Source organism: Eschrichtius robustus, chromosome 18 (assembly GCF_028021215.1).
Source record: "Eschrichtius robustus isolate mEscRob2 chromosome 18, mEscRob2.pri, whole genome shotgun sequence".
In the NCBI taxonomy this organism is placed as follows: domain Eukaryota; kingdom Metazoa; phylum Chordata; class Mammalia; order Artiodactyla; family Eschrichtiidae; genus Eschrichtius; species Eschrichtius robustus.
Window position 1 is genome coordinate 80105739 of NC_090841.1, and position 25563 is coordinate 80131301.

At 49.5% G+C, this 25563-nt stretch overlaps 1 protein-coding gene across 2 annotated transcripts in view; it reads left to right on the forward strand.

Moving 5' to 3' along the window:
- ARHGEF7 (Rho guanine nucleotide exchange factor 7) overlaps window positions 1-25563 on the forward strand; it is a 127387-nt gene that overhangs the window by 67810 nt on the left and 34014 nt on the right. For both annotated transcript variants that reach the window (XM_068526341.1, XM_068526342.1), the window contains 4 exons: window positions 8743-8831; window positions 18502-18596; window positions 18822-18917; window positions 24458-24580. In XM_068526341.1, coding sequence (XP_068382442.1) covers window positions 8743-8831; window positions 18502-18596; window positions 18822-18917; window positions 24458-24580 — 403 coding nt within the window. The remainder of the gene's footprint in view (window positions 1-8742; window positions 8832-18501; window positions 18597-18821; window positions 18918-24457; window positions 24581-25563) is intronic.

Sequence of the window (25563 nt, forward strand, 5' to 3'; positions counted from 1 at the left end):
TGTAGAACCAGCTGAGAGCCCGGCACTGCTGTCAGGCTGATTGGGAAGTGTTGCCTTGGCTTTACAGACATGGCTGCTGGAAAATGTGGCTTAGTCTGCAGCTTGGTTGGATTTGCCAGTAGTCACCAGTCAGTCCTGGGGCAGCGGGGCAGCCCTGGTGCCGGCCCTGGAGCCTGAGGGCTGGGGCAGGCCGAGCGACTCATTCTTTTTCGAGGGATGAGAGAGAGCAGCACTGGCCCCTTTCCAGGAGGGTGAGGGTGAGGGGGGTCTTCCTCCTTACCAGTGAGATCCAAGAGGTCACAGAGCTGGTGGCGGGCACGCCCTCAGGGGGTCCCAGAGCTGGTGGCGGGCACGTGCTCAGGGGGTCCCAGAGCTGGTGGCGGGCACGTCCTCAGGGGGTCACAGAGCTGGTGGCGGGCACGTCCTCAGGGGGTCACAGAGCTGGTGGTGGGGCAAGCCATAAAGAGTGGAACTTGCTGATTGTGCAGACGTCTGTTGAATCTGGGCTTCTTGAATTTTGCTGTGCACAACTCATTTAAATGGGAATTCTGGTCTGATTTTGAGTCACCATAGTAAGAGTGCAGATGAGTGCAAATGAATTTTTCCTTTTCAGGTATTTCTCCTCATGGAGTTTCCAAAGTTAACTTTTGAAAATTACACTGAAAAGATAGTCCCGGAGGGTTGTTTTCAGGTGGATGAGAGTATGGTCAGTGTCGTCTGTTGTTTTCAGGTGGATGTGTGAGTGTGGTCAGTGTCGTCTGTTGTTTTCAGGTGGATGTGTGAGTGTGGTCAGTGTCGTCTGTTGTTTTCAGGTGGATGTGTGAGTGTGGTCAGTGTCGTCTGTTGTTTTCAGGTGGATGTGTGAGTGTGGTCAGTGTCGTCTGTTGTTTTCAGGTGGATGTGTGAGTGTGGTCAGTGTCGTCTGTTGTTTTCAGGTGGATGTGTGAGTGTGGTCAGTGTCGTCTGTTGTTTTCAGGTGGATGTGTGAGTGTGGTCAGTGTCGTCTGTTGTTTTCAGGTGGATGTGTGAGTGTGGTCAGTGTCGTCTGTTGTTTTCAGGTGGATGTGTGAGTGTGGTCAGTGTTGTCTGTGGTGGCAGGTTGTTCACAGCTGTTGGCCTCTGAGCGTCTAGCAGCCTGGCATGAGTGTTCTGCTCTCAGCCCCACTTTTGGAGGGGGGTTTTGGGGCTGAGAGCCGGGGGTGGCGAGGGGGGCAGATGCAGCTCTAAGAAGAACCAGCCATTGCATGTTTATGAGTGTTTACCTGCATCAGGAGTGACTGCATCACTTTGTTCTGCCTAAAATTCCTATTTCTGTGTCTTTATCCTGTGTTTCTGTGTGTGCGTGTGTGTGTGTGTGTGTGTGTGTGAGAGAGAGAGAGAGGGAGAGAGAGAGACCCCCTTTAATCGTATGTGCGTAACTGCATTGTTGTCAAAGGGCTGTTTGCAGGGGTCACATGGAATCCCTAGTTTTCATACCAAACTGAGACCCAAGTAACTTTGAAAACTTTCCTTTTTTTCCTGTTTGTTTTTTAAAATACAGGGAATAACATATTTGCTTAAATTGGTGATCTGTTATGCTAAGTATTCTTTATTTGACTGTTGAACCAAAGGAATAACCTCTTTTGGGAGTAAGTTTCCATCCTGGGTGTCCTCAGGTTACTTCAGTATATTCTAAGGAAAGCTGTCCCCGTCTGATTTTAAACGTGGGCATTTGAGAAGGAAAGACGCGAAACCATGTTTTTACCGTATCACTTTGTAACAGTTGAGAGTGAAACTCTAGGATCACAATAACATTTCTGTATTGCATTTTTTTTTTTTTGTAATTAATGTGGCTTTTTGATTTTGGAATAGGTTTCCTTTTTGAAAGAGCAAGTTTAGCATAAATGTTGTAATTCACAGTGTCGTTAATGCTTAATTTTCTGTAAAGAAAATGTGCCAGGTCCCAACATGCAGACTCCCCTAACTGGCCATCATGTCAGGGTCATTTCCTTACCAAAGACAAACGCCGACTTCCTTTAACGGTGAGTTTCTCTTCTGCGTTAAATTTTGATTTGATTTACTAATATTTTTATCGAATAAACGAAGCTGAGATTCCTTCTCCGTGATGTCCCCTGGGCTGCATGTCTTCTGTCCCGCTTCTCGGGCGGGGCCTGTGCGCGGCCGCGGTCGCCTGCCCCCTTGTGGCCGGAGGTGGCAGTGCTCTGGTCAGGCTTCACCCCAAGTGTTTGTGTCTTGGACCTGTGTGTGGTTTCTTGTTTGCAATACTCCCTCCTTGAAGACAGATCTCTCCCAAGAGTCTGCCTGAGGATATTTCACATTTTGCTGCAAAAGCACTGGATATTCTTCCTGAATATGTGAAACTCATTTTATTCACACATGTAAGTGTGTATTTTACACACGCGCGTCTGCGCGATAGTTTCTTGAATTCGAGGGAGATGGAAGGAAAGCAGCCAGGAGGCCGGTTCTACAGTGAGCGGCGCTGGTGCTGCTCTCCTTCAGGGAACGCGGAGGCGCTGGGTCTCCCGGGGGTTAGAACGTGAGCGCCGCCGTGGCTGGGCTGCTGCTGGGTGTGCCCGTGGGCTCGGGGTGCTCACAAGTCCCGGTTCATGTGTGCATCTCGTGCACCAGGTTTCTTTTAAGTGGTTGTTTCTGATGCGCTGAGTTTACTTTCTCCCATTTCTCATCCGTGAACAATGAAGGCACTTCTTGTAAATGTTCCTTTACGATCGGGTGAGCTTGGGGTGCTGAGTCATGAGCCGTGCTTGGCAGTGATGTGGGAACTCAAATGACTCTCACTTGCTACTCTCACTTGCAGTGTGATGTTTAATGAGCATTCACACTGCCATTTCCTAAGTTTCTCATTTTCCAGTATTTTCTGTTTATTTTTGGCATACTAAAGTGGCGTGAAATGCAAGCTGGATTTTGGACGCAGTTCTTTCTCTGGCTGTGAAAGAGCAGTGTTGGACAGAAATATAACCTGTGCAGGGAGAGGGACAGCGTGACGCAGAACCTTGTCTCGTTTGTGTGGCTGGGAAGAGCCTCTGCCCTCACCCCCTTCTGTGGCATGGAATGGGCTTGGGCGTGTGCGTGTGCATGCACACGTGTGCATGGGTGCGCTTGATGCTCCGTTTCTGAAGGCACCCGGGATGGGGCTGGGCCTCTCCATGCTCTCTCTTCCTGATGCACATTTTTTGGGTGGGGAGAGTATAAAATGTAAGCCTGGCACCTCTGGGGCCTGTGGGGAACCTCACACATGTACAGAGAGGCCTGCGGTTAGGTGATTGGTAATTTGTTCTGGAATGTGGAAGTGAGTGTCCCTGTAGAGTAACATAATAAATGCACACTCACACGAACACCGATGTTACTGGGCACTGTAGGGCGTGTTCCGTGAGCGTGGCCACGTCCCAGTGACCGTGATTAACACCCCCTGGTTCAAGGACACGCCCATGGGTCAACTGTCCTGGAGCAGTTTGGGGTCAGGGTCCATAGTCTTCAGTAATAGAGATGCTCTTTTTTAAAAAAGTTTTATTTGTAAAATATTATGTGAAAAGTACTCCAGACATGTAAAAACAAAGCACGTGGGACAGAAGGGCTGATGTGATGACGAGCAGAGGTCCTTGCGCCCCCTCCCCGCCTCCTGGCCCTTGCCCCTGGGAGACCCCGGCCCCCCGCCACGAGCTGCCTTCTCCTCGCAGCCCCTTCCTGTGTGTGGGACTTCTCTGCCTGATTTGCGTCCTGCAGACTTTCTCTCTGACTTGTTGTCCTCCCTTTCCCTCTCTCCTGTTGGTTCCCTTTATCAGGAATGCTAACTAATATCCTTTGTTTCGTGTCCGTGGACATTGACAGTCATCTCTTGATGCCCCACTTTGTAACGCGAGGACTTACCCTTGACCTTTTTCCACCTTTGCATTCTGTTTTTCATACTCCAAGGTTGTTAACGATTGCACTCGGTTCTAAAATCACAGCCAACGTCCATTCAACAAATATTTACTTGAGTCGTCACTGTTGTGGGAACTGGGGGAAAAACAGTGAAAAAACAACAAAATGTCTACCCATAAATCAGGAAGCCTACCTGAGGTCCCCTGAATAGAAAATTGGGTAGCATGGATGATGGGGAAGGGGACGGTGCCCTGTGCTCCCTGCTGGCGTTAAGTAAAGAGAGGAGGGGCTTTGAGAGGATAAAGAAGGCTTAGGGCAGAGCAGCCCCCGTGCACGGTGTAGATCTTATTTGGTTCCTAATTCAGATAAGCCAACTACAAAAGTCATGTTGTGACCGACCGGGAAATTTGAATATGGACTTGCATCAGATAATATTAATGAATTATTACGAATTTGTCAGGTGTGATAAGTGCCTGATGTTAGGATTTTAATTAAAGAGGAGATCCCTCTGAGTAGGATGGACATGGAAGTGTTGATGGGCTTTGCTGTGAGGCTTCCAGGAGGGAAGAGGGTATGAGAGCAGCCGGGGGCTGGTAACTGTGGAGGCTCAGCAGGGGCACACGTGTGTGGGGTTCTCCCCGCTCCTGTGCACACTTGGAAATCTCTGTAACAAAGGCTCAGACAGAGGTTCAGGAGTGTCCACAAGGACAGATTATCGCTAAATGAACTAGGAAGAGGTTCAGCAGTTGAAAGCCAATAGGAAAGAGTACAGGGTTGAGGAAACTGGCAGCACAGAAACCAGTGACCGTGGGGCTTAAGCCCTGGAGAGCGAGTGCCTGACCGGGGGTGGAATGGTTTCCAGGCCGGCTGACAAACAATGGGGACTCAGAAGCGGGAGCCAGAGTTGGAGTTGTCCTCAGGGCTGAGCGTCGCCTGTGGGCTCCAAGGGGTCAGTGCACACAGCCTGGCGGGAGGGCCGCCACCAGCGCAGAAAGCAGGGCTGTGAAACCTTCAGACAAGAGGCAGAGGGAAACGAGGGATGACGAGAGGGAGCCCTTACTCTTCCAGAAAGAGGCGGAAGAAAAGCGGATGATAACTCGGTCCTGAGGTTGCCGGGGTTTGACTGCCTTTGCCTCTGGAAGCATCGCCAGCTCCAGAGCCGCCCCACGGCGGTGGAGGGGTGACTGCGTAGGGCTGCTGTGCTGCCCTAGCCCAGGACGCGAGAACTTGCCGTTTCTGGAAAGTAATGCTGCCTGCTCATTTGCTTTGTCGTCTCCTGAATATCTGGTTAGATTTTACCCTCCGTGGCTTTGAATCCGCTTTCCATACTTTCGTTTCTTTGCTTCGCTGTTTCTTGGCTTCACTGTTTCTTTGCTTTCGTTACTTTGTTCCACACTCACTTGGAGTCCATTCCTCAGATCTCTCCCTTCCCAGGTCCCTCCTCACTGCCCTGTTTACCTGTCCACCAAGATTTTCGTTTTAGTGACCATCGTATTCGTTTCTAGAAGTTGTTTCATTCTTTTCCGGATGTTCTTCATTATCATGATGACTTTTTAATTCATTATGGTCCCAATTTCTTTCCAGGCATTTTAAGCACACTTGCTGTACAGCCTCCTAGATTATCCTGTTAATTTCTACATCTCGGGGACTGGTTCCCTCGTATGTTTTCTGTTTACACTCTCTTGGTGGTTCATTCTTCATGAGCTTGTGCTTTATTTTATGGATTGTTCTTTGATGGATGGTTGTTCAGTGGGTACCTCTGTATCCTGGGTTGCAGAAGTACCTACAGAGACAGCTGACATTGGCTTCCTCAGGGCTCCCAGAGAGCTTTCTTGCCCTTGGCAAATCCTGGTGGTCCTGCAGGAGATGGTGTGGCCTTGGATTGCACGCTTGGTGGGATCAGGCTTGGTTTGGTTTCTCATAGGCTGTGTCCCCCATCCCTGAGTGGCCAGCACACTTCCTAGCTGCTTCTCTGGCCGGCGGACAGAAGTCTCTAGGCTTCCTTTCATTAGCCGTGCAGGTCACCAGAGCTCCACCCGGTGGGACGGGGCAGTCCTGTAGCAGCACTGGTTTCAGCCCAGCCCCGGGGCAGCCCCCACCACTGCCAGTGCTTTGCGGCCTCCTTTACTTTTGACACCTGGTGGGGGGGGTCCCCATCCCCCTCTTCTTTTAGCACATCTGTGTTTAGATCCTGTTGTTATCGGCATTTTTCAACATTTACTGCGAGAAAGGGGGGCACGTGCTGCGTCCATCGGCCCTGGAAGGGGGCGCTGTGCTGTCCTCCTGGCTCCCCACCCTCATCCCAGTGAGTGGAATCTATTTTAGCCATTGGATGGGCCAGAACAATGTCTTGTTTTTCTTAGGATACTGGGAAGGCTGATTATTTTCTAATATGTTTCCTGTGCATTTTCCTCTATTATGCGTGGCCATGACTTGGCCTCTGTTATGCTGCAGTGACACTTCAACGTTTTCTCTGGTGGAGGCGCTAGAGGCCACCCGAGGCTCGCAGGGGTCCTGCGCTTCTGCTCGCCCCGCCACCACGGGTGACTGTCCCTGGAGCCTGGGCCTGGAGCGTTAGCCAGCGCTGCCCTCCCGGGTCTCCCGCAGGTGGCACACAGGTGGCATGCAGGTGGCACGGCGGCAGTTGCACCTTCTGCAGAGGGCGTGTTGGCGGCTCCTTCATGTGACAGCTCATTGAGCGTCTGGACCCAAGGCTTTGGGCGTGTGTTCATGACGCCTCCCAGCCCAGAAGTTTCCGTTTAGCGACCAGCACATTGTGTGCTTTCTTTTTCTGAGGGAGAAAAGACAGCCTCTTTGGACTTAAACCTTGATTTGTCTGGGTCTCTTCTGCCTGTCCCTTATTTTTATAGAATATTAGTAGATTGAAGCTTGCTTTTGAAAAAACTTCTTCCTTGTAGTTCTCATAGTAAATTGACTGAATTTTATTAACCGTGGTGTTGTGAGGTATGTCTTAAGTTTAAGTAAAATGAGGCAGTTGCCAAGTTATTTGCTTTTAAAAACTTTGAAGCAGCTTCCAGTCATTCTCGTGCACTAGCCTTGCTGGCGCCCGTGGTGCGGTGCGTCTTCCTGCGCGTGCAGTTTATGACCCCCGGGGCGGTAGTTCAGGCTTCAGCCGCCTCCCTTTACTGTCGTTGCACGTGCTTCCCCCAAATTGCGGATTTTAGAGATGAAAAGGCATTTTTTTCTTCGGATGGAAACGTCGTAGTTTTTTCTTCCACAGTTAAAGGCTTAGCTGCAGATACAAGATTGGGCAGCAAAGTGTATTAGCTAGGCTAGATTGGTTTTCCTCCTTGTGTTTCTCATGGTTGAGAAGTAGTTTATTTCCTGTGGAGTTCTGCTTCCATCCCATGGGCAGAGAGAATTCTTTCAGCTAGGAATAACACCTTCTGTTTTGTTCGTTATTTTCAGCTGTTTGGAAAACCCTTACAGTGAGGCATTGAAAGAAGATTTAGGTAAACAGCTCCATAGGAGGAGGGGGACCCACAGCTAAAGACAGTGCGTTTTGCTTTGGGCATTTTTGGGGTTTCTGTTGCTGAGAAGATAATGGAGATATTGAGCAGTTGGGATTAGGGACCTGGAGCTCAGGAATGTTTGTGGGGGGGAGGGAAATGCTGCCGAGAGAGAGATTCTGGACAGGTGTGCTCAGCGTCCTTTCACCTAACACGCTGGAGGGGCGCCGGCAGCCACGTGTGCAGCAGGAGCCTGCAGAGGAGGCAAGGGAGGAAGGGGGCTGTACAGGCCGAGGCCCCCGGCAGCGCTCTTCACCATTTCTCCTTTCCTCCCCACCGGCCCCACTCTGATATCCAGCCTCAGGAGCCTTGGAGACCAGTGATAGACGCACCCCGCAGAACCTCAGTGACAGACACGCACCCCACAGAACCCCAGTGACAGACAGACACACACCCCACAGAACCTCAGTGACGGACAGACACACGCCCCACGGAACCCCAGTGACGGACAGACACACGCCCCACGGAACCCCAGTGACGGACAGACACACGCCCCACGGAACCCCAGTGACGGACAGACACACGCCCCACGGAACCTCAGTGACGGACACACCCGCCCCACGGGACCAGGGACAGACACAGACAGACAGACAGACAGACAGACAGACACACACACACACACACACACACACACACACACACACCCCACCCCCCCCCCCCCCCCCCAAGGAATCAGTTGGCAAGCGCTTCTTCAGTACCTATTCTGAATACATCTCTCTTGAATGGAGTTGGATGAAACCCATGTAATGTTCAGTACTTGAATCCTTGCAGTAACCGTGACTGCTTTCCGTGTTGCCCCTGGTGTAGAGGCTCGTAAGGCAGTGTGGTTTTTCTTGTCGCCCTGTGTGGGGTGGCTTTCCTGCTTTGTCTGTCACCCTTGTTTAGAGGGACGTCTGCATCCTGAGTGACCTGGGTCCCTCCAAATACAGTCCAGCCTGTGGGTCTTGATGTCTTAATATTGTTACGTGTCTGCTAACGTTGTCTCTGATGCTGTGGGCGTAATAATTCACCCGTACTGCACGCCTGGGCTGCATGTTTAGCTTATAGATCAGTTCTTTTTTGTTTGTTGACGGCAATGGTGCATAATCCGTCAGATTTTCAGCCTGAGCTGGGAGGACGGGCTGGAGGAGGCACGGGTGTGGAGGCCTCTGAGCTCAGGGGGCCGACCGTGAGGCGGAGATGGGGCTGGGGGCCTGCTGGCTGCACGGGCTTCTGTCCCACCGCCCGTTGGGCTGGGGGCTCAGTTGGGCCCAGAAGCTGGGGCCGTGCGGGGCTGCCGCGCGTGGTCCTCTCTAGGGTGAAGCCGTAAACCTGCCCTACGTCTTTATTTCAGAAAAGCCCGTGTCACCCAAATCTGGAGCCTTGAAGAGCCCTCCCAAAGGATTTGATACGACTGCCATTAACAAAAGCTATTATAATGTGGTGAGTAATTGCAAAACATTTTTGAAGAATAACTTGTTTTTTTGAATGTCTCTAAAACTGAGCAGTGTAGAATGTAGGTAAACTGCCTAGAGAGGGAGGAAGGATATAAAAATCACGTATCGTCCGCCACACAGATACAACCACCGTTAATGTTCTGCTCTGTTTCCTTCTGGCCTCTATGTATTTCTATAATATTCTTATATTTTTGTATTAATGTGTGGAATAGTACCCTGTTTTTATTGCATAACTGGGTATTGTGATTATTTCCCCATACGGTTACAGATCTTCAACAGTGGGATTTTAAAAAGGTGCATAATGTGATTTACAGGTTTTATGTGCATCAAATGCCATTATACTCATATTTGGAGTAGATCGTCAGTTTTCCAGATCAATACAGTTTCTAGTTTATTTTGTGTGTTAACGTAGTCTTTCCTGAGATTGATGTGTATATATATCAAATAGCATGAAATTAGAGGAGAGTGTCTAGACATTGTACATAGTGAAGACAAGGGTTTCAGAATCCTAAAATTTGCTGCATTTTGAAACTTGAGCAGTTTGTGAGCTTAAAAAGTACCTGTGGTATTAAATCTAATATCTAATCCAAACCTCCTTTTTCCTGAACCGTTGCATCTGCTGGAAATGGGAAATGATAGTCTCGATTTGGGTAAATTTTACATTGCCGGTATATATCTTACCTGGTGTGATAAGCCAGCAAGGTAAACTTTCTAAACATGGCTATGTTTTGAATTCTGTGGGCAGTGTGCACTTATTTAGTTATTTCTTTCCCCACTCCCAATCTTTTTTATTTTCTTGATCGGGGATATAAATCTGAGTCACGAGACCTTTGAGGGTTTGAAGTAAAACAGCAGCTGCTGAGCGTTTCCTGGCAGCAGCCCTTTCATCATGAGCGTTTCATCTCCGGTGCTTTTATGAAGAGATGGTGCAGAGTCGTGCAGACCTGGACCAGTGACCTGGGGCTGTGCGCTCAGCTCTCTCCTACGCGTTTGCCCCCAGATCTTGCAGCGCAAGTTGGCCTTGGGGACCCTCGTTCATTTCTCAAGGATTTGTCAGGGGCTCGCTCGGCCAGGCCCTGCTAAAGGCGTTGCTGACGCAGCGGTGAAGAGAATGGCAGGAACCCCTCCCCGTCGGTGTTTCCTCTCACCTCCTGCCCCCGATTCGTGGCAGGACCTCACTTCTGTACCTCTTCTGCTGCCCGTTCTCTGTGCGCCAGGCCGCTGAGCGCACCCCTGGTGGCCCGTGGCCTCCCCTCTCCTCGTGTTGATCACCTCCTTCTCTGAACCTCTCCACCGTCTTGCTGGTCTGTCCTTGTTCTCGCTAGCGCTCTTCACCGGCCTCATCTGGACTCCGATACCCGCTGGCAGAGCACACCTGCGTCCCGAGGGCTCAGGGCGCCTGCCTTTCCTGGCTGAGCTCTGCTCTCCAAACCCCCCTCATTCGAATCTTTGTCTGTTCGGGGTTTGTTCCTGGGATGTGGCTCTGCCCACATATTTGCTGTTTAGTACATGGAATGTGTTATGTGTGGTGTCCTGTGCTTCTTCAGGGTTTGTTAGGAGGAAAACTTTCAACTTACGGAGCTGCCTTTTCTTCATGCATCCTTATGTGGGATGTTGGTCTCTTTTCTGGGGGAGGCTCCGGCGAGCAGTACACTCTTAATCCAGGTGACGTTCCAGAGGCAGATCCTTACCTTCCACTAGTGTCTGCCCAGATAATTGTGTCAGAGGAAAGCAGTCGGTGCCGTGTGAACTGGTGCCAGCAGTGCCGCGCTAGTCTCCGGGAGCCCTGCTTCCATTGGGTGTTTCGTAAAACTAGGTAGCCGTGCTTTTCTAGAAACCCTGGTGGGTTGTTTTCTTCGGCATTGTGTATCGTGTAATCCTCTCCAGACTGAAATGTAACCAGTGCTGTTTTAGATTTCCTTCTTTAACTGTGCTTATACAGGGAGAAGAGCCTTTGTGTCACATGTGGTGTTGTCTTTGAGTCAGCCAACTCTTTCATTCTGGATGATGGGGAAACACCTTGGCTTCAGAATCACATCCAAACGGTTGTTTACATAAAGCTGTATGAGTGAACAGCGCATGTTAAAATTGCAGTCGTGACGGACATCGACGTATAGAGCTCGTGGGAATCATCTTTTGGCCTATAGCACTCTCACTCTGCAGGGAACAGAACTGGTTAGTGACTAAGCCAGGAGTCAGTTTCAGCTTTCCTGAATTCCATATTTATAAATTATACAGAAAAGTAAAATGTGGGACACAGTATGACAAGCAGAACAAATAGAATAGATAATGTGTTAAACTTTTCACACTTCCTTGTGTAGTTTTGTTTTCACAGAAAACTGCAGAAGTACAGATATTTTTAACCCCACTGAGAGATAAGAACACTCTCTAGGAGGTGAGACCAGTGTGGGCTGATGATCTGTGAAAGATTTAGGTCTCCAGTTGGGGTCAGTGGGGAGCACAGGAGAGCATTCTAGGTGGAGATGCGAACACGCGGAGGTCAAGAGGCCGTGAGGAAGCTCCGCCGTCATGTGATGGTCAAGACTGGGGAGCAGGAAGTGGCTCCTAGTGACTTATGGCTGTCCTGACGGGCCGTTCGTCACCTCTCTCTCCTCCCCTTCCGGAACCCCTCCCCGTGCACGTGTTGGCAGACGCACTGGCCTTCTGCAGGTCTCTGAGGTGCTGTTCATTTTTCTTCATTCTTTCCTTCTGTTCTAGGGAGTTTTTTGTGTTTGCTAATTATTGCTTTTGCTAGCTCAAATCTGATCTTGAGCCCCTACCTTTCAATTCATAATTTCCATTTGATTGTTTTTATAGTTCAATACAGACTGTATTTGAGTCATTGTTCTCATACTTTTAAAAAATTCTTTAAGCATAGTTTTCTTTAGTTCTTTGGACACTTTGTTAAACAGGACTTTTATTATTTTAGGGCAGTTTTAAATTGTCGGTAGACTTGAGAGGGAGCTAGACTACCCACGTACCCTCTTCCTCCCACCCCGCCCCACACCCACACACACACCCACACACACACACACAAACACACCCACCCCCCCCCCCCCCCACCCCCCCGCCTCATTACCAGCATCACTCACCAGATGGGACATTGTTCACCGAGGATGGACCTGCACTGACACACACACTCATCCAGACTCCCCAGTTTACTTTAACGTTCACTCTCTGTACATGCGTGTATTCATCATTATAATGTCAAATATGTCACTGCCCTAAAAATCCTCTGTGCTTTGCGGCTTCTTTCCTCTCCACCCTAACCCCTACCCCCGGCAACCACTGATCTTTTTACTGCCTTATAGTTGGAATCATCCAGATTGTCGACTTTTCTCTGATATTTACTTTGGGTACCTGGTTGAGCTCCTAGGGGTAAATTTCCCGATACTGGGGGCAGGGGTCCCCCGTGACTGTGTCCCCCCAGGGTTTATAACTCAGGCCGGTCTGCACTGAGCCTCTAGCGCGTCATCAGCTACAGCCCAGGTCCTCCCACCCCAGCGTCTCTGCTCCAGGCAGTGGGGCTCCATCTTGGGGGCAGTGGCCTTGTGTCCCCTCCCCTTATGGACTCGAGAAGAGTTGTCAATTTTCAGTTTGTTCAGCTTTTTACTTGTTGTTAGGGTGGAGTGACGACTTCCATGTTCCTCACGTGCAGAACCAGGAACTGTTTCTCAAAAGTAATATGGCACCTGTTCATGTAATTCTGAAAACACTGAAGCCCTTTAATGTGGTAATTCTACTTCTTGAAATCCACCCCAGAAAAATTACCTGAAAGGTATTCAGAGATGCTTGTGCAAGGGTGTTTTCACAGGATGCTTTGTTACAACAATAAGTTGCAAGCAACCTAAATATGTAGCAGTACAAGAATGGTTAAGACACCAGCAGTACATCCATTTATAATTCTTAAAAATGCACGTGAAGCTTTAAAAAATGTCAAATATTCCTTTTAGGTGCAATAAGCAAAATATAAAATTACATAGGTAATGTGATTTAATTATGTAAAAATGTTGTCACTGAAAGTAGAAGGAAGTGTACCAGAGAATGTGGCAGAATTTCATTACTTGATAATGCAAGTAATAGAGATGTTTGGAGGATTACTTTGGCACCAGAGCCCAGACTGTGCTGGAAATGTCAGCAGGGCGTTAGAGACCTCAAGTGGGGGAGTCCGGGCCTCAGACATGGAGAGTCACGATGGAAGAAAAAACCCGTAGCTTTGCTTTAAGTAAAGAGTTGATTAGTTTTTGTGACAAAGCCAGCCAGCACTGTTAACTTTGTTTTCTAACGTGAAAGTGTTTGAGGTCAGTCTGTCTTCAGGCTTAGGCCAGCGAATGGTCCGGAGAGCCCTTCTTTAGGTTCTGGGGGGAGGGGTGCTCCGGCTTTGTGTGTAGTGTTTGGGCGCCCTCTCGGGGGGCTGGCCTGGCGGAGGCCCCCCAGCTGCTCGCACAGTCATGTGTTTGTAAAAGGACGTTGGAAATGCTGGCCTTGGCCTTGTAGTGTTGTTGCGAGGATTAGCGGTTGACCTTAAGGTGCCTGGTGAAGTGTTGGCCCTTAAGAGGTTTTCATGGTTATTAGGAAGAGTGTTTAGAAGCATTCGGGGCATTAGGCCTCATTGAGGCCACCATTCCATTTGCCAACAAGCATCCCATTTGAGGATTAATTACCTGGGAGAGCTGTAGTCAGGGGTGACAGGATCATATAATTAAAGGGAGCATGTGTGTGACCTGCCTGAGCTTGATGGATTTGACAGTGAAAGAAATTAACTGCACCTATGGCCTGGTAGCAGACACCTTTCCCGGTGGAGATCAGAGAAGCTGGATGCCCACCCCCAGAGGGAGTGAACGGTCTTTCGGCACCTCTTTTAGGGGATGAGGAGTTTCCTCAGTCACCAGTAGAGAACGAGGTTTCTTAAATATGTCCGTCTGGAAAGATACGGGTCCTTATGGCCTTCCGTGTCCAGTGATGCACTGTGGCTTTATTTTCCAGGGTTACATCAGTACTCCTTATCTATGGACAGCAAATGGGGCATTGTTTGCTTCTACTCCCCGGAGTACAATGAAAAGGCAAGGTAGCTTTGTCTTTGAAAGACTGCAAATATAATAGGTAGCAATCAATAGTTTTAATAAATGTTCAGAATAGATGTGCATCTTTCATGAAATGCCGTAGGAAACCTCCACGGACCTTTCCGGTGCTCCAGAGCGAATCTGCGCTCGTCCGTCCCCTTGGCTCCTGGAGTTGCCTGGAGCCTCTGCCTGGTGGCCGGAGTTGGCCTGGAGCCACACTGACCCCAAGCACTGCTTTGGCTTCTTTTATCCTTTATGGTCCCTTTACCTCACCCACCTTAGCCAAGACCGCTTCTCAGTCCTGACGTCTGGTGTCTCCGCCCGGGGCCCGTACGAGGCTCAGGCCCATTATGGCTCTCACCCGGGATGGCAGCTCAGCTCCCTGTGCCCTCTGGGGAGCTGTGCCCTCCTCTCCTGTATCCCACCCCCATTCACACCGACCGCGAGGGGCCTGCTGGCGTCTTTGACAGATTCTGCTCCCACTGTGTTTATGTAGTTTCCTCGTCTTATATAGGTGGAGATTCCCCGGTGGTAGCAGGAGCTGGGTAGAGTAGCAGCTGAGGCTGGGCCTGTGAAGGAAGGAAGGGTTGAGCTCTTCAGTCGTGGGAAGGGCCGTCTTGTGAACTAGTCACTTCCTGAAGAGTGGAGTCACGTGAAGGAGCTCCCAGTAGGACTTGCGCGGGTTTGGGTTGGAAGGCTGTACGAGGTGCTTTGTAAGGTGCCTCCTACCTGAGGTCAGGGAGTGGACTCTGAGTACCTGTCACAAACCAGTAAGAGCCCTTTGGTGAAGACCTGGCAGAGCTGGGACTCGCGCCCGGGTCTGCTGGCTCCCAGGGCCAGCCCCTGGCTGACACAGACCAGAGCGGCCCTGCAGCTTCTGCTGGAGCTCTTGCGTAGTAAACCTGCAGCATTCGGAGGAAATACATCCCAAGACCTCATGAACTCCCAAGTTTAGAAATCCTGAAGTAACGTAACTCCTTCTAAAAGGCACAGTAACGTACACATTTTGCGTGCCCTGCCCCCCAGACTCTCTCTGCGAGTTAATGTTGTGAAGTGCTAAGAACACGCAGAAATCAGTGCACTGCTCAGCACGCTGCGTCATGTCAGCGGCTGCCAGTGGGGCTGGGGAGTGGGCTCGCCGCTGCCCTGTCCTCATGCCTCTGGCTCTGGGGGGCGGGCAGGGCTGCAGGCACAGCTTCCTGCCCTGCCTGTCCTTCCTTCCTCTCCTTTCCCTCGGGGCGGGTAGCTAGGAGCGGCTCAAGTCCTCTCTTACTTTTTGAAACTTGAACCCCTAAAATACAGTTTAAGTAGACCAGGCTGAAAGGAAATGTGCGATGGTTATTTTTCCTTGTGGTTCAGGGGGCTAGTTCGGTGGGTGGGAGAGGGGTAAGAATAGCTGTGCCATTCTTGAGTGTTTCCTACTGTGTTTCTGAACCAGGCTCATGGTTTTGAAATTGGGTTTTAGTTTGTGATGATAATCTTTTATTGTATCTGGATCAGATGACTTAATGTTACTGTTTTTTCTCTTACACGTAAATCAGTTATTTATTTTTAAAGGAGTATCAGTAACACATAAAATAGAACATAGGGCAGCTACCAAAATTTGCACTGGAAGTTGTGACTCATTTGTAAAATGAGCGGTGCTCAACGCTCCTCCCCTGGCAATAATGAAGTGAGTTTCTGTGGTCTGCAGGGTAATGAGTCGGTCCTTTGTTTTGCTTTGCTGTAACAGCTGACAGTTCAGGGATTGTCTGTGTGGCTTGCCCAATGTCGTCCTCCTGTGTGGCACCATTGTTTGACCCGACTGGGCTCTCCACGCCTCCCGCCTCGGGGAGAGCGTGTGTCGGCTGGGCTCAGCCCGGCTGTTCCTCACGGTGCCGAGCAAAGGCTGCTCTTCCTGTGAAAGCTGCTCGCGTTCTCTGGACCAGCCTTTGTGTGATGGAGCTGTGGCAGCCGGGCTGTGAGGTCTCATGGGGTCCTGCAGCAGCCAGAGTGCGCAGAAGTCAAGAAAGGGGAGACAGGTGATGGCTGGAGCACACAGACGTGCCGCTGACCCCGGGGAGGGACATGTGGCCTCCTGGCAGAGTGGATGGTCGGCGCCAGCATGACTCACTTAGCAAGTCTTGGTCGTGTGTTTGTGAAAAGCTAAGTGTAACTTGGATGGTTTGGGTGGGATTACTATAGAGCTTGACTTGAGCACTTACTTGAAGATCATGTTTACAACTAGTAGTTGACATTAACCAACTTAACTGTCATAATTGGTGCAGTCTTTTCTTTGGCATTGCTTCTGGTACATTCTCTGGGAAGCTTTTGTCTCTGCTTGCTCTGCTTAATGCCGCGATTGAAGAAGTGTCGTTTTCTTCTTCTTGTGCGCATGCTCCTGATGTTGCCACGCAGGGATTTTCCTCTTCCATCGCACAGGAACTGCTTTTCTGTTTTATAAAATAGGTGTAGAGGTTTCTGAGCATGTCCTAAGCAGTGTTGCTAATAGTTCCTAACAGTTGTAATTGAGACATGAAATCATAGTTTAATGTTCATTTTCACATTAAAAAAGGGCTTTTTGTCTTATGCACCTGTGACAGATTTAAATTTTAATTTTTTTTTAGTTCAGGGACTCATTATGCTTGGCTTGCTTCGCGTCATTCTGCAGGATAAGATGTGGATTCAAGTGTGTGCTCTGGTGGTGCAGTGGCAGGGCTACTCTGTGCTCTCTGTTCTCCAGCCTTTTGACCCTTGGGTCCACCGAGTATTTCTTTGAGGGGAGGCGTTGTAACTGTAAGATCAGCACCCACATTTCCCCACAAAGGGAGGGTCTCCTGGAGAAACCCCTCCCCCTCCACCCGCCCCCTCCACCAGGCATCTGTGAATAGGTCCATTCAGGGGCGAAACCAGAGCTGAGAGTCAGAGTGAAAGAGCCTGATTCTCTTCATCTTACATAGTGTAGTATGTGAGTTATCTAATCAGGGTTGCATTTACTCATGAATGACTGTACTCTCCTCGAGAATGCAGAAAACAGCAGTGAGCAGAATAATAATCCATGTTGCTTGTATTAATGTTGAAATCTAGCTTAATGATTACTTTTTTCTTAAACGTTTAGACATACATTTTGATTATCAAAAATCGGGGGAGAAAACCGAGCGTGTTTGATATCTTTATTCTGTATAATTTCTTTTGGAGGGTTAACTTAGGATGATGTGTCAGTTTTGGAAGCCGGACAGCACATTTTAGCGCATGCAGTAGATCCTCAGAAAATATACATAGTACGATTTTCTGATTGAAGAAGATGCTGGCTCTCTAGCAGAGTGGGACGGAAACCATAGCTGAGGAAGGGATCTTACTTGCTTCCACTGGAGCCATTAGCCTGTGGCTGGAGAAGGCAGCGCGGGGCAGTGCAGGGTCAGCTGAAGGCTCACATTCTGGCTCTGGATAAGTTACTTAACCTCTCTCTGCTTTACTGTTTTCCTCTGTAAAAGGAAGGTTTTTGCGAGGATTGGAGATACTATGGGTAGGACACCTTGCTCGGTGCCCAGAGTGTAGCGTGCATCGGGAGTTAGTAGAAGGCCACCTTTACACCTGGGCTCCATCGGGCTCCACCTGCAGACCCGGAGCCGTCCCGCCCTGCCCAGGGAGGAGCTTTGCTCTTGGCGATTGCTGATGGAAAGGGGCACGTGTTTTTAGTTCCACTGTTTTGCACTTATGTTTATGTTTTTAAGAGTTGTTAACTGATTTTGGCTATATTTGCTATAGGGTATCAGGAAACATTTTAATGTCAAGGTTGATTTCTAATTATCCTCCTATCTTTAAATACAATGGTGGCTATATAAAGGTTGCTTTACACTGGTAGACCTTTAATTTTTAATGTGTATAGGATGATCTGAGACGATCATCTTCTCTAATGAAGGTCTGAGGTTCCCAGAAATGGACTGAGGTTTACTAGACGCCATCTAAAGGGTAAACTTCATGTTTTTTTTAGTTGATATACTTTCCGTATGTCAAAATGCATAGATTTTAAGGGTACAGGTCAGTGAGCTTTGATAAGTATATGTATCTGTGTAACAGCTACCCAAACCATGACGTAGAACTTGTCCATTACTCCAGAAATTTATCTCACGCCCCTTTCCCCTTTGTCACTCCCTCCCACCCCCGCCTTTTGACTTCTGCCATCATAGGTTAGTTTTGCCTGTTCCTGGACTTGCTGTAGATGGACTGTGCGGAATGTCCTTGTTGCGAACGGCTTCTTTCACGCAACACAGTGTTGTAGAGATTCATCCACGCATCCACGCTGTTGCGATGATCAGTGCTTCCTTCTTTTTTTCTAAACGGACTTGGCGTTACTTATCTGGTGATGAATTCATTCTGGCCTCATTCTAGGTATACCTGTGTCAAATGTGCTTGGCAGTGGGATGAAGTCAGTTGTGTAGCCTTGGTAACAGTTCATTACATGGATTTAGTAGTTAATCACAGGGAGTGACTGATGATATCAAACAAATTAGTATTACATAGAAGCAACAGTGTGAATTGAACAATGGTGATGAACTTGCCAAAGCTTATACATCTTAATGTCAAATAATACTTATTTATCATTTATCGTAGGTGCTACAGAATATTTTGGAAACAGAAAATGAATATTCTAAAGAACTTCAGACTGTGCTTTCAACCTATCTACGGCCACTGCAGACCACTGAGAAGTAAGTTAGATGATAATTGTGTCAAGTGTGGAAGAGTCGTCACCTTGGCCGTTCCTTCGTATTTTCAGAGAACGGAGGCTGAGCTACTGGAACAGAATTAGCAGCAGTTTCCCATAGACATGCGCAATTTGTTTATTAGACTTTTAATAGGGTGCTGGGCTGGGAGAGGAGAGGAATGTAAGTAAAACTGCTCACTTATTTCTCCTGTTGTTTTCTCGGCTCTAGGTTAAGTTCAGCAAACACTTCATATTTAATGGGAAATCTAGAAGAAATATGTTCTTTCCAGCAAATGCTTGTACAGTCTTTAGAAGAATGTACCAAGTAAGTAAGATGCTAAAAATTGCAAAATTCAGATTGATTGATATAAATGGTACTTAAAGGATCAGGTTTAGCATAATTTTAGAATTCACATTTCTGAAGGTGGAAACTAGGTTATTTATTTATTTATTTATTTTTGATGTGGACCATTTTTAATGTCTTTATTGAATTCGTTACAATATTGCTTCTGTTTTATGTTTTGATTTTTTTTTTTTTTGGCTGCGAGGCATGTGGGATCTTAGCTCCCTGACCAGGGATCGAACCTGCACCCCCTGCATTGGAAGGCAAAGTCTTAACCACTGACTGCGCCAGGGAAGTCCCTGGAAACTAGGTTATTTTGAATCTTTGGGGTGTATCAACTTTTATAGTAAAAGCTGTGTTTTAGACTATTTTCATAGGAGGGATCTACTGACTATTTAGAAAAAGAAGAAAGGCTTCCCTGAGTGCTGATTCTTTGGCTTGGGGCCAGCGGGGTCGGGGAAGCAGGGGTGTAGAACCCCTGAAGAGGGAGAGAGCACGGCGTGTAGCAGGGCCTGGGGTGCCCACGGCTTCGTGCCCTACGTGCCACCGTGTGGGCGGCCACATTGCTCCCATGCCCTCCCTGGGGGCCACCCTCCCAGCACCTTCATGTGTCCAGCAGCCCGGAAGCCCCGGAGCCCCGGCGCCCCGGCATTTGGGGGTTTTTACGGCGGTCTCGTTACAGAGCCGAGATTGATTAAATACATCGTCGGCCGCTGGCGATCCTCCCAGTCTCAGGCCCCTCTCCCCTCCGTGGAGGTCTGGGGTGGGCTGAAGTCCCCACCCTCCAATCACGTGGTGGGTTCCCCCGGCAGGCCCCCCCCCATCCTGAAGCCGTCTGGGGGATCAGCCCAAGCCCCGGTGTGGTTAAAGGGGCGCGGTATGGGTAACAGAAGACGCTCCTGTCACTCAGGAAATGACAGGGGTTTTAGGAGCTCTGTGCCAGGAGTGGGAGCCAAGCCCAAATGTGGGGTTAGGGTTCTAGAGGGGGAGAGCGCCCCGAGGGGGGAGTGGGCTTCGGCTGAAGCCCGTGAGGCAGGAGGGGAGCCTCAGGGCAGGGCTGGGCCGCCCTGCCCTCGGGCACCTTGTAGGGTGACTTCCATCAAGTAGCTAGAAACCCTTCCTGTTCGTAAAATTGACTTCTCTTTTGTAAAAGTTACTTTAGACGGAATGTCGCGACGGTTGGGTTTTCTAGGATCAAGCGTGTTCCCCGAGGTCCCCGCAGCTTGTGCCAGCCGCCCTTGTCAGGGGGTGGTCCAGCCTGTCTCATCACTTACTTGTGTGCTCATGCATTCGTTCGTTCATGCGTTTGCTGGTTCTCCTGTTCTCCCTCCCTCACGGATCACCCCACGCCCAGAGCTCTTGTAGCTGGTATCCTCTTTCCAAGCGTTCTTCTTGCCTGAAAGGAGTTCTCTTTCTTGTGGTAGCGTCTGCCCTGCCCTTGTGCTGACACTGCCCTGGCTCAGGCCGGCCTCGTCCTCCCTGCGTCCTGCACGGACTCCTGACCAGGCCTAGACCTCCAGGTGGCCCGCTGCGTGTCCACTTCTCCCCCAGCCTCTGGTCCGAGCTCTGCTCAGGAGCTTTGGGTGGCGCCCGGTTACTCACGTGTCGCTTCACAGCTGTGTTTTACGGACTGGCCTTCGAGGTGCTTGTGCAGGCCGCCTCGTGCGGGGAGAGCTAAGTTAGGAGATGAGTTTCTGAGTGGTGGCAGTCTGACAGGGTCCCTCCCCGATGGGCTCCCGCCCGTCTCTCCCGCTCCTTCCCCTCCTTGTGCCGCAGCTCAGAAAGCAGGCCTCTGTCACTGCCTGCCACCCCCAGGGCGGGGAGCAGGGGTGCTGAGAGGTGACTCCCCGCCCGGCCCTCCCTGCTGTCCCCTCCGTTTGGATCCGCTTCCTCCTGCTGCCCCTCTAACTGAAATCCCGCTGTCTCCTTCAGCCCAGTGGACACGGTCAGTCCTGGTCACAGCCTGCCCCTCTCCCCGCGTTCGTTTACATGCACATTTGCGCTTTGTTTACTTGCAGACTACTTTTTAGTGTATTGTAGACTGAGTTCCCATCAGTTCTCTTATATATTGTAGGGCTTCAGCTTATCGAAGAAAATATTTAATAAATAAGCATTTAATGTAATTGCTATTGGTTAAATACACGTTGTGTATTGATTTTGTTTAAAAGTTAATTATAAAGCATATCTTAAGGTATAAATAAATTCATTTTTATAACGGACCATTACTGTAACATTTTCACACTAAAATAGTATTTGTTTTAGATTATTATCAAAATACAAATTTGAACTAGAGGATGTAGTTCATTTTGTTTGAAAGTTGTTTTTTTGAACCATCCAAATAATAGCAAGCATGGGTGATCCAGAGATAATATTCGACTTTGTAGAATAGAGTGGCTTAGACGCAGAGCACACTTTGGGTTTTGCCTGGGCCGTCCTTATTAAAGAGCAGAGCGTAGGACTTGAGCTTATTTGGAGGTGATTTGGGGTTGATGGCGCTCTGACCCAGGTGATTCCGGTCGTGGGAATCACCTCTCACCTCAGTGGCGGAGTCTCCACGGTGGACTCAGCGTCAGAAACTAACCTTCTGCCCCTGGCCCGCCATGCTGTCACCTGGGAGGCCCCTGAGTAGCTCTTGCCATAATTTCCTTACTTGTTGAGACTGCAAGATTCCATAGAAACGTGATTTCAAAGCACATGTCCAGCACTAGAACCTTAAGAGTCTAGGGAATTTTAGAAAGTGAGGCAGACCAGTGGCGTGTGCGGGGACCCGGGCAGATGGGCGGGGGGGGGGGGAGCCTGAGAGAGCTGCTGGCCGGTGGGAAGGGACTCCTCCCGCCAGAGCCTCAGATGCTGCCCCTTCCCGGGGCTCTGGCACCCTTAAGAGGGTCGTCCACGTTTAGGGTTTGGGATTCAGCAGGAGAGGACTTGCCGGGGGCTGCTGGCAGCCCCTGAGGCTCCTGTGAGTGGGCACTTGTGGCCACTCGTGTAGACATCTCTCTCGATGCTGTCTGCCGAACTGCGTGCTGAGGTTCACCTAGCGGGTAGCCGTGCCCTCGTGCTGACCTTCGTCTCCCCTTGGAAATCGGTGGTTACCGGACTGTGAACCCCCTCTCTGTCCAGCTAGCATTACCAGCAGGAATAAATGTGCTCTGGGGGAAAATGGTGTAGCAGTTCTGATTTCTCAGGTTTTTCCTGGGATTTATTCCTTTTCACTCTAGGGAAGGAGAAAGGCCCTTGGCTATCCCCTCTTGCTACAGAGACTATTGGCTGGACTGTTTGTGTCACCCGCCTGTTATTATCAGACCATTGATAACACCTCACCTGTTATCAGATCCTCGGTTGATAACACCCCCCCTTATCAGACCACTGATTGGTAACAACCACCTGTTATCAGGCCATTAGTAACATCCCTCCTGTCATCAGATCAGTGATAAAACCATACTTACCAGACCACTGCTGACCCCGTACCCATTGTCAGAGCTGGGCGTTGGGCCACCAGGAGGCTGCGGGTAGACGTGGCTGACAGGTAGCCCTGTGGCCTCCACACCCCAGTGGGGGCCCTGCCTACACGTTGTCATGCTCTAAAAGCCACCTCTAGAAGCACAGGAGAGAACCACAATGAAAATCCTCTGTTTCAGTTCTTAAGTCATATTCCGTGTTGATGATCTTTGTGAGTTTTGCATGCCCCGTTATTTCAGTGCTCTCGACGGTGTTACGTGTGAGGCGTGTTGGCACAAGACCTGGGCTCCGTGTTAGGACTGCTCATGTAACCTTTCTGAGCTCCGTCTGCTGGTGCCTTCTGGCAAGTTGATGGATTATGAGGGTTTTATAAACTGATGGGGAGCAAGTGTAGTGAATTCCTGCAGAACTGGGCCTGAGAGAGGTCATAAAACTCTAGGGCCAAGACTCGACAGGTCAAAAGAAAGAAAGAAGAAGGAAGGAAGGAAAGAAAAAGAGAAAGAAAACCTTGTATAGTGAAGTCATTGTCCGTATATAATTCATGGACATGTAAGAAATGAAAATCCCTAGACCTAGATTTTAACTACATTCTCCTTTGAGTGCCTCGCGGCTGTGGTGTTGGACCCGGTGGGAAATGACGTCATGACAGCGTATAGCCCGGCACCGAGCAGTGTGTATGCGGTCGCAGTAACTTCGTTTAGATAGTGCATCTCTAGTCTCCCTGTGCCCTGTCTCCGGCAGTGTTCTGTTTTTGTTGGCCAAACTCTGACATCCCATCATTGCCGTTGCTTTCAACCCCCTCAGCTGGGCAGTCGGGGTTCCCTGCTGGATTTCTCGTTGTAGAAGCCAGCCTCCTCCTGTTTCACTGTGTCTGAGTATGGCCATCACCTGCTCAAATGTCAGTGTGTAATAGTCTCAATAGATGTGTCTTAGGTGTCTGGATCCTGGTAGCAAGCAGGTCGTCTCAGTGTGTCTTTGAGGAAGGCATTCTTGGCTGTGTGTGATGCCTGGTCCTTGGTGACTTGGAAAGGATGCTGGCCTTTGTCCCTCTCCTGGAGGTGTGTGCTGTCCTCCTCTGAGGGGTGCTGCGGTTTGTGTCTCAGAAAATTGAGACATCATCTCTGTCTTATAGTTAGTTTATTTTTGAAATTGTTTTGTATTCCCCTGAAAGACTGCAGTCACTTTTAAGGTAGAGATCATTTCTTTCTCTGTTTTTAATCTGTTCGCGGTGCCTGAATGAATGGTTGAAGTTAATTTGTTGAGTCAGTGACTGTTTCTCCTGCAGATACACGGAACTGTGACTAATCCCTGAAGGCTATTAGAAACCCACTTAGGGCTAAGTTCACACTGGAGAAGAGTCTGCTAAAAGTGCAGATGCTAGCTTACTTTGGCTTCAGAGCTGAATCAATGAACTGAGCAGTGAAACTCGCAATAAGAAGCACACACCCGGTCAGGGTTAGGCTAGGCTGCTGCGTTATGGAAGTGCTGTTGACAGCTGACCCGTCCTCCCCCAGGATTAAGGCGCCTTTCCTGCTCTGGACGAGTCTTTTCCCCACGTCAGTGATGATGATGATGATGATGATGGTGGTGGTGATTGCCTGTAGGTTTCGTTGGCATGCTTGTCTCTCTGCCTACCACCGATTCTCTCCAGCCTTTGCCCAAAGGGAAAGAGGGCTGTTGTTTTTCTCATCTGCCTGTCTTGATGCTCCTTCAGTAGAAAACCTTACCGACCAAGTAACCACATGTTATATTTCTCCTTATTTTACACACAATTTAAGGCTTCATGACATTATTTTTCTCACTGCCCAAGGAATCCTGGACTTGCGCACAGGTCCTGGAGTCTGGACGCTGGAGAAAAGGACGGGCTTGGTTGGCTGCTTTATGGCAGAGCGGCTTCCGAGGCAGGTCCCTCCCCCCGCTGGCTCGTGGTCGGAGCACATAGAGTCTGGGACTTGTGTGTGTCGTTTCTGTGGGGTGGTGCACAGGCCCTCCTCCCGCATGGTTCCCACGTTCACTACTGTCTGTGGCACTCAGGATGGTTCCCTTGTGCCTCTCCTCTCCAGGATGCCTGAAGCTCAGCAGAGAGTCGGAGGCTGCTTTTTAAACCTGATGCCGCAGATGAAGACCTTGTACCTTGCGTATTGTGCCAACCACCCGTCTGCAGTGAGCGTCCTCACGGAGCACAGGTGCGTCTCCGGGACTTGCCTCCCCGAGCAGGGAGGGGCGTCATGGGGTCCCCCCTGGAGCAGCTTGTTTCTGTCAGATATTACGTGCAATGCAGTGTGAACATTCACGCGTTTATTCAAAGATGATAATTTTAATTACCCTCGAAATTAGTGCCTGAGAAGTACTGGTTGGAAGTCTTTGAAATCCTGCTTAGCGCTTTTATAATAGAAAAGGATGTGTTTTGAAGTCTCCCCTTCAGCTCGGACCCTTTGGACAGTGGGTTGAGGGAGCTGGTAAGTGTTCTGGAATGTGGCTGCAGGCTGAGTCCGGGCTGCTGGAATCGCGTTTCTCAGCGCGTAAACACCAGACCACGTGAGACAGAAGTACATTTGCTGTAGGACTAAATGTCCATTTACAGTGAGACCTGGATTTCTTAGGAAAACATTAAGTTGGAGACCGTTAGCTTTAGCTTTTCACCCCGAAGCAGCGGTGAAACAAGTGAAACAACAGACAGATTGATTTCCTGCTTGTTTGGTAAGACAAGGCCGTGCCTGTGTCCTGGAGGAGGGCCGGGCGCCCTGGGCAGCGGCGAGGACCACGGGCTCGGCCTGCAGATGGAGTGGGCGATGAGGCTCTGTTTCTGCTCCCAGAAGGGCACACGTTTGTATTAATAAGTGTTCTAGAAAGTATTTATGGTTTCTTCTGGAAACAGCAGTTCAGCCATAAATAGCAGTTCAATCATTGTTTAAACCATAAATGAAGAAATTGTGTTAGTCGCATCAGGGTAAACGCCACTGCGCTTGTGATTTAAATATTTAGTGTCAACTTACTAAGTGTTTCGGTTTAAAGCTTAGAAACTGTGCTGGGAAGCAGGCATCGCTGAGATTGAGCTCAGGTTCCAGCGTAGCACCCCTGTGAGGGTGCCTGGGTTGTGTGGGCCTGGTGGCAGGGCCTCTGCGTCCGTCAGACCTGGTTTGAGCCCTGACTGCCTCTCTGAAGCAGA